The following is a 13759-nucleotide window of genomic DNA, read 5'->3' as shown; positions in this document are numbered from 1 at the left end:
CATATACATCTTCTTCATTTTCTCCAATTCGGAGTACTTCTTCAGTGGCAAGAATGTACAGCAAAGGGCTCATTGGGTCACCCTGTAAGACTCCATTTGATTGCAGAATGGGGTTAGAAAAAGAGAGGTTGTCTGATATTGTGATTAAGTTGTATTCGAGGACTGACTTGATTATTCTTGCCCATATGCTATCTTCTCCTATTGTGTTTTCCAGTTTTTGGACTATGAGTTCTCTTTCCAGTAGGTCAAAGGCTTTGGTAAAGTCTAAGATCACTGTGTAGAACATTTGTTTCTTTTGTAGCACAGCGTCGATGTTGTTTAGAAGAAGCCTGACTGCTGTAAGTGTTGATCTTCCAGATCCGAAACCCATTTGTTATTCTGGGAGATGACTGTCCACAGAGGCTTGGATTTTTTTGTGTTGTTATTTTTTATTCAGTAAATTGTGACTCTCAGGAGGCGCCTGTGAGTTCAGATGCATGTTGTTCTTCAACTTGAATATTTAATGAATCAGTTTTGTGGTATTTGGACTCTGGTGTGAGTGTAACTTTGTGAACAATTTAGCAGATGTTGATAAAGTGTAGATGTTTGAAAAATCAGTAGTGATTAATGTTGTAAAAATGGTGTGTGTTGTGAATGAATGCAGTGTGGTGAAATGAATGTTGTCAGATATGTCAATTGAGAGGTATTAGAAAAAATTTATTTTATGGGGACAAGTGCTTTCAAAGCAACATTTAAATGGGAAGAGCGGCTGTTCAAATAGGAAAGGATGTTGTTGCCATTACAAAGAAAAATGTACACCCTGAAATTTGCCAGAAACCCCTGTGTGGTGTTTCTTACTGCAGGAAAATCTGTTGTCAAAGGTTATGACAAATGAATTACACCAGTCTTAAAGCACTTCAGAAATACATGGAAGGAATAAACATTGAAGATATGGAGGCACAAAAATTGTGTGCCATCTGCATGAAAGGCCAAGTGAACAAGACTTCCACACAGTCAGCAGATAAGAGCAAAATATCCACTGGATCTAGTATGCAGTGACATTATGGATCCTATTATTCCCATATCTTATAATAGAAAGAATTACATCATTACATTTATAAATGACTATACGTATCTCATATATGCAATGCAAAATAAATCCAAAGTACTAGAACATATTAAACTGTGTGAAGCTGTGGCAACTGTTCATTTCAGTTTGAGGATTAGTAGATCCCCACTGTAATAATGGAGGTGTATACCTGTCAAATGAGATGAAAAACTTTAAGGTGAAGGGAATCCAGAATGAATGGATGATGAGACACACAGAACAATAAAATGGACTGAGTGAATGCAGGAATAGGAACATTTTAAACAAGGGTCACTACATGTTGTAAACTTGAAAAATATGTTTGGTCAGAAGCAGTAAAGATTGCTGTTAACTTGATAATCAGAACACCAAAATGTGCCTTTAAAAATGACATTTCCAGCTAGTATGTGATGTGACGAAATGCCAAAACTGCAGAAACTGAAAGCACTTGGTTTGCACAGCATGTTTAGGCTATGGTTTACTGCAGAGTGATTTCTGAATAGTTTTATTCCAGAATAAAGATGTGCTACATTGTTGGATATTTTATTAATATATATAAGCTATGATGTCTGGAAGAGAGAGAGATTGTTTTTGTAATACACATTAAGGTTGATGGTTGATGAAAATTGTTTTCATTTTAATATTGAAGATTGGTTCCCTTGCAAAGTAGACACAAATGATGAGGTTAACATTGTTGAAGAAAATATCAATGACCACAGAAATGACTCTGTTATAACCTTTAATCACCAATAATTGTGTGGATATTCAAACACACTCACTTAGAAACAATAGCAGGTTACATGATAACAACTCAGTATCTCTTATTCGACTGCCGTGCCATGTAGTGCGGCCAGCGCCGTTTGTAGCTAGGTGGCACTCCCGCGCTCAGCCGAGTTGCGGAGCACCTCTATCACCGTTTGTGCGTACTGTCGTGGCGGCACTGTAAATATCATGGCACTGTCACAACACTTTTCCCCCTCTTGAAAAAAAAAAAAAAACACTCACTTCCTTGGAGACATGGACAGTGTGGAGACATCCATGGCCTCTTGTGAGGCCCCGAGAAGATCCTGCGGAGAGACACGAGAGTATGGTCGAAAATGTCCAGGACGGAAGCTCGTGCGTGGAACGTGCCTCCTGGACGAGATGATGGGTGAAAACTCCGGAGCAGCATCCATAGGTTTCGTAGACCTGGGGGTGTGCTCCAGCGAGATGGGTCCTGGAGAAGGCGTCACAACTGGGGCCGGTTCCGGCGTACTAGGAACCAGTAGCAACGTCAGCTGCAGCAACAAGTACGGTAGATCGGCAGCAGCAACAGGACTGGTGTCTCGGGCTGGTGGAGGTGAAGGAAGGGGCGGTGGCACCGGCGTGGCCACCAATCGTGGGCGCATCTGGTCATAATGGCGAGCAACCATGCCGCCGTCCGTATGTATTTCACAAAGCCGGCGGCCGCAAAGAGCCTTGACCACCCCTGGAATCCATTTAGGGCGAGATCCATACCCTCGTGCCCACACATCGGCGCCCACCGAGTATTTTCCCGCACTAGGGGACACAGCACAAGGCCTGACAGGGTGAAGCAGGTGCAGTAGAGTGCGCGGTTGGCGGCCATGCATGAGTTCAGCAGGGCTGCGATCACCCAGAGGCGTGAAGCGATAAGAACTCAGAAATTGCAGCAGAGCGTCATCTGTGGAAAAATCACTAAGGAATTTTTTCATTTGGCTTTTGAAAGTGCAGACAAGGTGCTTGACCTCCCCATTCGATTGTGGATGGAAGGGCGGGCCATCTGTGGCCAGAAGAACAACACCATCATGAACAGACAGACGAAGGTGCAAGGCATGGTAGTTGCGAAGGGGATCCGATGCCCGGCCCTTGGTCCTGTCCGGCCAAACCCGTTGAACAAAACCGATCACCTGACGCAGGACCGGGTCCCGTGCAGTAGCCGACGCGACCTGCGAACCTGTAAGTGGAAAACCCTCGACCGCATGATGTTCTTCCTAATCAATGTGGAAACAGAGTAGTTCATCACGATCGAAAACCGGGTCAGGGCCCATCGGCAATCACGGCAATGCGTCAGCGTTGGCGTGCTGGGCCGTGGGATGATAGTGAATCTCATAATGAAAACAAGACAAGTATAAGGCCCAACGTTGCAGGCGGTGAGCTGCCTTATCCGGAAGCGACGCCGATGGGCTGAACAGAGAGACCAGCGGCTTGTGATCGGTGATGAGGTGAAACTTAGAACCATACAAAAAACCGCTGAACTTTAATTTTAGAGCATAAATGATAGCGAGCGCCTCCTTTTCGATTTGAGAGTAATGCCATTGCGCATCGTTGAGGGTCTTGGAAGCATAGGCGATGGGTCGTTCCGACCCATCCTCATACCGATGGGCAAGAACAGCCCCTAGGCCATACTGTGACATGTCAGTCGCCAGAACCAAGTGCTGACCCGGACGGAATGTGGCAGGACAAGGCACCGACTGCAAATGAGCCTTCGGGCGGACAAAAGCCTGCTCACACTCGTCGGACCAAAAGAAAGGGACGTTTTTGCGTAACAGCTGATGCAGAGGATGAGCTACCGCCGCTGCGGATGGAATGAATTTGTGATAATAAGCAATCTTGCCTAGAAACGCCTGAAGTTCTTTGACTGTAGACGGCCGGGGTAGAGCGTTAATGGCCACAACGTGCTGACGTAGAGGATGTATACCCTCATGGGACAAGTGGAAACCAAGATACACAATGGAGGGTTGGAAGAACTGTGACTTGTCCAGATTGCACCTCAACCCAGCCGAATGAAAAACCAGAAACAGGGAACGCAAATTGCGAAGGTGCTACTCAGTGGAGGCCCCCGTGACAACAATATCATCCAGATAGTTTATGCAGCCAGGAACGGAAGCCGTGAGCTGTTCCAAAAACCGCTGAAAAATGGCTGGCGCGCTAGCCACGCCAAATGGTAACCGCTGGTACTGATACAACCCACAAGGAGTGTTGATGATGAGAAATTCCTTGGAAGAAGCACCCAACAGCAACTGATGGTATGCCTCCAATAAGTCAAGTTTGGGAAAGAACTGGCCCCCAGCGAGCTTGGTAAATAACTCCTCAGGACGGGGAAGAGGATAAGTTTCAATGAGGCTCTGAGCATTGACGGTGGCTTTAAAATCACCACACAAACGCAAACTCCTGTTTGGTTTAGTAACCACCACGATGGGCGATGCCCATTCGCTGGAGGTAACAGGAAGGAGAATCCCTGAAGCTGTTAACCTGTCTATCTCAGCCTTGACAGGTGCACGCAATGCCACCGGAATAGGGCGTGCCCGGAAAAACTTAGGGCGAGCTGTAAGTTTAAGAGTAATGTGGGCTTCAAAATCCTTGGCATGACCCAGGCCAGCAGAGAACACAGACGAAAATTCAGAACACAATCCATCCAGCTGTTGATACGGAATATCCTCAGATATGAGGTGCACATCATCATCAATGGAGACTCCAAACAATTGGAAAGCATCATAACTGAACAGGTTTTCAGTGCCCGCATGATCCACCACATAAAATGTGAGGGGCCGAACAACAGACTTGTAGGCAGTGGAAGCATCAAACTGGCCAGTGATAGGAATTTTCTGTTTATTATAAGTTCTCAGATGTTGCGTAACTGGAGACAAGGGAGGGGAGCCCAACTCCAAATACATGTGAGAATTAATGAGAGTTACTGCAGAGCCAGTGTCCACTTGCATGCGAATGCCTTTATCCAGAACACGAACAGTAACAAACAACTTATTTGTTTGAGAAAGCACACAGTGAACATCCACGTCCGATGCCTCATCCTCTTCGACAGGAACTGTAGGGGACTGACACACAGAAGCAATGTGGCCTTTTTTCCTACAGGAATTACACGTGGCCCAATGTTTTGGACACACAGCCCTGTCATGCTGTATGAAACAACGTGGACAAGAAGGAAGTGCGGAACGAACCTGCTTCTGTGGTTGCTGTTTTCACTGCAAGCGTTGTGGCCCAACGCGACGTTGTTTACACGAGTGAACTGCCGCCACATCTTCATTCTCCTGTGAAACAGGCAAATTGTCCATGTCGAAAGTTGACTGTACTGCGCCTACATCACACCATGCGTCTATTTGCGTGCCAGCAGCGTGAGACACTTCAAAGGATTGAGCGATGCTTAGAACTTCTGACAATGACAGGTTTGGCAGTTGTAGGGCATGTTGCCGAACTTCTTTATTGGGAGCAAGCTGTAGAATAGCATCCCTAACCATAGAATCAGCATAAGACTCATGATGAGTGTCCGTGACAAACTGACATTTCCTACTCAGACCGTGTAGTTCCGCTGCCCAAGCCCGGTAAGATTGATGGGGCTGTTTACGACACCGGTAGAATGCCACGTGGACGGCAACGATGTGGAAGTTTTTTCAGTAATAGTTAGACAATAAGTCACACATTTCTTGGAAGGACAGAGAGGCAGGTTCCCGCAGAGGGGCTAACTGAGATAACAGCTGATAGATCAGTGCGGAAATCCAAGATAGAAATAACGAAAGCCAAGAAGTGTTGCCACAAACGCTTCTCATAATCCTCCCATTCTTCAGCGGCCTCGTCGTAAGGAGGGAATGGAGTCGGATAAGAGGAAGACAGACGATGAGTAAGCAACGTCGACAACGCCTGAATAGCAGCCGTCAGCTGTGTTTGTTGTGCGTGAATAGCAGCCGTCAGCTGTGTTTGTTGTTCAATGAGCGCTTGCATAAGCTGTTCCATGTCTGCCCCATCACGAACACACAAATCCACAACGCAGTGAAAATATTCGACCTCGTCGCCAAAAGTGTTATAACCTTTAATCACCAATAATTGCGTGGATTTTCAAACACACTCACTTAGAAACAATAGCTGGTTACATGATAACAACTCAGTATCTCTTATTCAACTGCCGTGCCGTGACATGCGGCCGGCACCGTTCGTAGCTAGGTGGCGCTCCCGCGCTCAGCCGAGTTGCGGAGCGCCTCTATCGCCGTTTGCGCGTACTGTCGTGGCGGCACTGTAAATGTCGTGGCACTGTCACAACAGACTCCATATCAAGTTAAGATGAAAATGTAGATCTTAAAGCTCCTGAAATATGCAGAAGTGCAAGAGAAACAAAATATCCAATGTGTTAGGGATGTTTTGGGGATTTTCAGTGTTATTTACAGCAGATCAGATAAAGAAGAATGGTTTCACATTATAGCATTAGAAATGCAAGTAATAAGTAAAAAAAATATCTGGACAGCATGTGGATTACCTGAAAACAGGAGGGCTATTGACATGCAGTGCGTTATTATGGTGAAACATGATGATGTAGGCAACATGAGTAGTTATAAGACTAGACTAGTTGCTCAGAGATGTTCTTGAAGAAAAGGATCTGATTATAATGAAACATGCGCTCCTGTAGCAACGTTGAAAATTATAAGAACGTTATTTGCTGTTAAGAACCAGGAAAAATTGGCTGGAAATCAAATTGATGTAAAAAGTGTCTTTCTTTGTGAAAATTTATATAAAGGTATCAACAGACTTTAATATATAACCAGGTACTATAGGTGAGCTAAACAAAATAGTTTTATCATTTAAGGCAGTTTTCAGGATCTTAGAAGAAAGTTTGTTAAAGATTTAGGCTTTGTTGAAAGCAGTACTGATGGGTGTCTGCGTACTTACAGGTCCTTAAACACTAAGCCTTATGTTTTGTTATGTGTAGATGACTCTATTCTTTTAGACAATGATAAGATGAAAATTGAAAACTTCAAATTAACTTTAAGAAATAAATTTAAAGTTAAAAGTTTGAGGTATTTGCAAATGTCCAAAAAGACAGAGAAGAAGAAGAGACTGATAAGAGACTACATGATAAAGTGGCTTACAGAGAATTAATAAGATGTTCATATTATGTAACTTGAACAACATGACCTAATTTAAGTTATGCTGTTAATTATTTCAGTCATTATCTGAGTGATTAAAGGGAATAACATTGGAAAGGTTTAAAGAAAACATCGTGTTACATAAAAGGTACATTAAATTATGGGATGAATTACAAAATGGAGACGGCATTTCAGTTAACAAAAAACATTTACAACAAAAAGAGTCTCTTGTGGAACTGCAAAATACGACACTACACAACAGTAATTAAACCCAAAGCTCTCTACGCATCTGAGACACTAAACCTTCAACACAGAACACTAAAAGGGGGATTAGAAGTGAAAGAACGTAAAATAATGAGGAAAATCCTAGGACCAAGAACAAAAGATGGTGTGCATTATCCGAAACCCAATGCAGAAATATATAAAAGTATCTCCAAAATAACAGACACAATGCGCATGAGAAGAATCCAATTCATGGGGCATTTAGAAAGAATGGACTCAAACAGGTTAACGCACAAAATCCATACATTTTTAAAGAATAAATCTACAAGACCAAACTGGTACAAATAGACAGAAAAAGTCCTCAGAGAATTAGGGTCTCCAAATCTACATGACAGAAATGAAATCAGAAAAATCACAAACACATGGGTTTTGAGGAAGAAGAGAGAAAAACTAACCAACATACGTGGTCTACGCAATGTAAGCTAGCCCATTTGTTGCTTATGAAGGAATACTGGGTGAAAAGGAAGGCCAACAAATGTTGATTATGTGTGGTCCTAAGTGATCCATCTGCGAAGAAGAAGAAGAAGAAGAAGAAGAAGAAGAAGAAGAAAAATGAAACAGCAATAGTTTATTCTGATGCTGATTGGGGCAATAGTTCAGAGAGAAAATCATCAGATTATGCTATCAGTCTGTTTGATAATATTGTAAGTTAAGGAATTAAAAACTAAATACTCTAATATTGTCTTCTACAGAAGCAGAATATGTATGACTTGCAATTTGTGTTGTGGAATATGTGTTGTTTGAGGTGCTCCAAGATCTAAAAATTAAAAAAAAGGAACATAATTTATGAAGACAATCACTCTTGTATTCCCTCTCTTTTTAGATGGAAATGTAAAAAACTAAAACCCACAGATTTTAAGTATGAATTTGGCAGAAAGTTATATTTTAAAATGAAAGTAGATGTCAAGTACACTGCTACAGAAAATCAGTTTGCTGACATTTTCATGAAATACTTGCACAAACAAAAATGTGAAAAATTGTCACGCAGATTGGGAACATGTAGAGTTGTAGACTAGCATTATATAGAATTAAGGCAGAGTGAAGAAATAGCAGTACTGTATCTCACTCCTTATGATCTCTTTGACATATATTAATCTTGGGAAACACTCATTTCACAAGTATTCCTGCAAATGTGAGTGATTTTGAAATCACACACAATCTCAACAATTAGTGTGGAAGGCACCATATGCATTTCAGCTATTTTGTATTATAACTTACAGTATGCTGTTATAATGCAATGTCGTATTGAAAATGTAGGACAAGCACATCATCCTTATAATTAAATATCAATTAATAACAGATCACTGCTATAAGCTTTCAAGAGATAAGACAATAACTGAGAAATGAAACAAAAGTCTCATTACCAAGCTCATGTATAATGAATAATGTCATGGTTACAGAGTCAGTATGTAGGGGTACATCCTGATACATGATAATATACTTCCTTTTTTGATCTTAGCATTGGTAACACATTCTGGGACTTTCTTATAAATATAATACAAGAATGTTCCACAATATTTGATGTTATGTAAAATGTCTCTCTGATTAGAGAACAAAGATTTGTTTCCAAACATGTGGCAATTTCCAAATGTGTGTTAAATAAGTATCTAAGAAGACAGCTTAAATTGCTGTGAAAGAAACAAGGAGCAATCACATTATATTCTTCCCTTTCACAAATATTTTGCTGTTTATTTCCAAATATATGGTGATTCTAGGAGAACAACTGAAATTGCTGCAAGTGACATGATGAACAATAACATTTGTATTATTCCTCATCACAAATAGTTTGCAGGCAACACTCGTCTAGCAAGACTTCCTGCAAACCAGTGGCACTTACAGTAGGATTATTTCTACCACTAACAACACATGTGAATTGTTTACCCAAGCTAGAGGGGCCCACAATGTACACTAATGAAAATCAGTAGCAGTTCCTGTGGTTGTTGATATTGCATGCATGTGACATCAAAACTAGTCTATGTCACATTTACAGGAAATCCTGTGAAATGAGCATTACCCATTAAATTTTGGTGCTGAATATTCTTTGACTTTTTTTCTCTTTGAAAGTGTTCATAGATATGTTGGTATATATGTCACATAGTGTGTTCTTTATTTTCCTTGTTGAATAAATCCGCCAAAAATAAATGTTTTTTGCTTGCAACAATGATCTCCTGTTTTCTTGACAAATTTTAGTTTATTTTTTGTAATATGGCTTTTCAGTTGTGATTTGTTATGACTATATGACTAAAGAAAATTCAAAGAAATGTGAAACTATGGACTTCACAAACATAAAATCTTCCTTGTCAAAATTATGAAGAATATTTCAAAAACTTAAATGGATGTACTGGTACTGCAATATACAGCTCAATCCACAAATACAACAGAGAAATTTAAATGACCAAACGAAGTAGGGCAGGACATTATACATTGTAACATACCACACTGGACCTATCCATAGAAATAATTAATGTATTTGTCTTCTTTTGTGTAATAACCAGCAAATTTACATCTTCTCATCTGTGACATTTCCAGACTTTGCCCCAACAGTTTTGAAGCCCAATTTTTATGACTGTAAAGCTGTATTCCATTTTTTAAAAAGCGTTTAGACAAGAAAAATATTTTATATTAAATTTTTTAGATTACCAGAGCTTGAAATAAAGTTTCCAGATAGATCACTCATAAAAAATCCAATTCAAAAAATCGTTTATTTAGAAATTATAGCATAAGGTAATTTGAATTTTGCGTATAAATTACACAAGAAACAGTATACAAACAGTGTAACGTTTTCAAATGTAGTTAAGAAATTAACTAGTTGAATATATACAAGGTGCGATTGGAAACCTTTAAGAATGGATCCGCTACTGCTTACTGGTTAGGTGGGCAGGTACAAGGAGGGTGGGGAGTGAGTCATTGCCTTGTCCTTGAATACCTTCTGGCAGGAAACTGCATTTCCTTTATTCAGTTCATTGTAGCAGCTGGTTGAGTGCTGGTCTATTAAGGCTTGGTGCTGGATTCTGTCTGTTTGAAAATTGACGTGAAAACAGAGCTACGAGTTTGTGTGAAATTTTGTTTTAAAACTGGGAAATCAGCTTCTGAGACTTACAAACTATTAAAAACAGCTTTTGGAGATAATTGTATGAGCCATTCAGATGAACCACAGTCTGGCTGTCCTTCCACCTCAAAAATGAATGAAAATGTGAAAGTTCGTGACTTAGTGAATTCTGATCACAGACTTACAATTAGGAAGATGGCTGATGAACGTAATTTAAGTTTCTATGCAGTTCAGTCAATTTTAACTGAAGATCTGAACATGCGTCAAGTGTCCACAAAATTCATTCCAAAAGTGTTGTCAAGCGACCAGAGACAATACCGACTTGAAGTATGCCAAGATCTGATTAATTGGACTGAAAATGACCCAGATTTGTTAAATAGGGTAATTACAGGTGACAAATCATGGGTATATGGATATGATACTGAAACCAGAGTGGAGTCTTTGCAGTGGAAGACTCCAGGTTCACCATGACCGAAAGAAAGCATGGCAAAGTCGGTCAAAGGTGAAGACAATGTTGGTGCTTTTTCTCAATTCTCCCAATATTGTGCATCATGAATTTACCCCTGGAGGACAATTAATGTGTCCGTGAGCATTTGTGTGAAAAGATGCGGAAGAAAAGGCCTGCATTGTGGAAAGACAGGAGTCGGTTGCTACACCATGACAATGCTCCAGCTCATAGTGCCTTCCCCATTGTTGAATTCAAAATTCCTGTGCTTCCACAACTGCCAAATTCCCCTGGCTCCTGGCCCCTGTGGACTTCTACCTGTTTTCTAAACTGAAATTTTCACTGAAAAAAGGAAGCAATATGACTCGACTGAAGACATCCAGGCAAATAAGGAGACATCCTTAACACACTCAAGAAAAAAATTTCCAGGAATGTTTCCAAAAGTGGAAACACTGTTGGAGTCGGTGTGTTAAGTCAGAAGGGGACTATTTTGAAGGAGATGTATCACGGCAGCATCTCAGTACCATCATTCTACAATTACAAGCCCGTTATTAAAAGATTCCAATCACACCTCATATTATTTTAAATGTATTCGTTTCGGGTTATCCTCCTCTGCAGTGGATAATTAATATTTTTGTCATTCAATATTACCTCTTTCAACACAATATCTTCGTTGACACTCAAAAATTAGGATGCCTGTTTCACTAATCACTTTATTTCTTTTCTAGATGGGTGCAATTATTGCTCCTGCCTTTGTTTCTCCCCTTCTAGTCCTTTGGCAGTACAATATGGGAGCCTACCATACTACTCCACTCTTCATGAGAATAATTATGAGCACAAGCTTCTTCCGACTAGGAATGATTGCTATGATTTTGGCACTCATGGAGGATAGAAAGCAAATGGACTGCCCAGAAATTTTTTGCCCATTCAGCTACCCAAAATCTTTGCTTGGGTAAGTATTACCAGGGAAATGTGACTGTGTCTTTAATATTCATCATAAATGTATTTATGTATGCATGTCTGTGTAAAATGTTAGTAGCAAAACCTTTTTCTTTGTTTATAGGTTGGTGGGAGCTGATGGTCAGGATATGACAGTAAATATTGCTGGTTTGTTGGCTATGATTCTGGTAGTTCGAGTAATGTGGTATCTTGCACTGAGGATAAGATTGTCTTCTGATTTGTACAGCACATGTTGTAACTATGTGTATAAACTTAAGAAGCGATAGAAAATTGACTTGACTGTTCTTTTCATGGCAGTTTATAATGAAAAGATATTTTACTCAAAAATGAGATAAGGCTAGAACAAACTTGGGGTCTGCAAACTCTGTGTTTGGTTTTAATGTAAAGAGATGTGACGAGGTGCAGAGCCAATTTCTATACTGCCATGTAAAAAGGTGCTGTATACTGGCTGTGATATGATCTGTGATAAATACACTTAGTTGATATTGTGTTTTAGAGTGTTACATTTGAACACTGTGAGATTTGTATTCTACATTATTTAAACAAAATATTGAAATAAATAGACACACTTTTTTTTTGGATATGACATTAATACTTCTTAGATTGGTGCAGTTCCAAAATTGGCCAATAACTCAGAATGGTACATAGTATCTGTGATGTTTTTAGATTTCTTTTGAATTACTTAACAAATGATAGTAGTAATTTTCTCTGGTGATACATAGTTATCACAGCCCTGTTTCATTGCCTCTGAAATTACTTGAAAGATGCATCAGTTTCTCTGAAATTGAAAACCTTTTGTACAAAGTCTTGTATCTTATTCATTTTTTGTATTTCCTCAATAAATGAGTATTTCAGAAACATGTATTTTATTTAAGAGACATTGTTTACAAAGACCCTACCCCTTCCTTTGTTATTTTGCCATAACTATATTTCTGATCTCTACTGTAAACATTCCAGATAAGCCTTGTTTTCATGTCCAAAACAATAAAGATCAGTTCTACATATAGTCCACAATGCACCTTGTGGTGTACAGTGGAAGGTACCCTCTATCACCATTAGTCATTCTCTTTCCTGTTCCATTCTTAAAAGGAGCTAGGGAAAAATTATAGCTATATGTTATATTCTACTTATGTCTTCATGGCCTTTACATGAGATGTACATTGATGGCAGTAGGATCATCCTACAGTCTGTCACATGTCTCAGTTCTCTAAACATCCTCAGTAGTATTTCGTGAAAAGAATTGTGAATTGTGGTTTTTGTATCATAACATACATAATCTAAATCTTTCCAATAATGGAAAATACAGGGTAGAATGTAACACTATTAGAGAAGGAAAGTTGCTACTCACCATGTAGCAGATATGCTGAGTCGCAGATAGGCACAAAAAAAAAAAAAAAGATTCTCACAGTTATAGCACCCACAAGCGCGCAGCTCACACACACAACTGCAGTCTCACAGTCTCAGGCAACTGAAACCACACCCCGAGTAGCAACACCAGTGCATGATGGGTGTGGCAACTGGGTAGGGGTAAGGAGGAGGCTGGGGCTGGGAGCAGGAAGGATAGTATGGTGGGGGTGGCGGACAGTGAAGTGCTGCAGTTTAGACAGAGGGCAGGAGAGAAGGTGGGGAGGGCGGCTGGGGGTGGGGGTGGGGGTGCGGGGGAAGTAGCGGAAAGGAGAGAAATAAAAGGAAATTAAAAGACTGGGTGTGGTGGTGAAATGACAGCTGTGTAGCGCTGGAATGGGAACAGGGAGGGTGCTGGATGAGTGAGGACAGTGACTAAGGAATATTAAGCCCAGTAGGCTTACAGGATGTAGGATGTATTGCAGGGAAAGTTCCCAACTGTGCAATCCAGAAAAGCTGGTGTTGGTGGGAAGGATCCACATGGTAAAGGCTGTGAAGCAATCATTGAAATGAAGGATATCATGTTTGGCAGCGTGTTAAGCAACTGGGTGGTCCACTGGTTTCTTGGCCACAGTTTGTCAGTAGCTATTCGTGTGGACAGACAGCTTGTGGTTGTCATGCCTACATAGAATGCAGCGCAGTGGTTGCAGCTTAGCTTGTAAATCACTAGACTGGTTTCACAG

The 13759-nt window shown here is 40.5% G+C and overlaps 1 protein-coding gene across 1 annotated transcript in view; it reads left to right on the top strand.

Moving 5' to 3' along the window:
• Positions 1-12474, top strand: part of LOC126195214 (ATP-binding cassette subfamily G member 4-like) — a 299475-nt gene extending 287001 nt beyond the window's left edge. The window contains exons 12-13 of the mRNA XM_049933733.1: positions 11441-11664; positions 11776-12474. Coding sequence (XP_049789690.1) covers positions 11441-11664; positions 11776-11938 — 387 coding nt within the window. The 3' untranslated portion in view covers positions 11939-12474. The remainder of the gene's footprint in view (positions 1-11440; positions 11665-11775) is intronic.
• The last annotated feature ends 1285 nt before the right edge of the window (positions 12475-13759 follow it).

Source organism: Schistocerca nitens, chromosome 7 (assembly GCF_023898315.1).
Source record: "Schistocerca nitens isolate TAMUIC-IGC-003100 chromosome 7, iqSchNite1.1, whole genome shotgun sequence".
Classification (NCBI taxonomy): Eukaryota; Metazoa; Arthropoda; class Insecta; order Orthoptera; family Acrididae; genus Schistocerca; species Schistocerca nitens.
The sequence above is the reverse complement of the archived record's forward strand: the minus strand, read 5'-3'. Positions and strand labels throughout refer to the sequence as shown.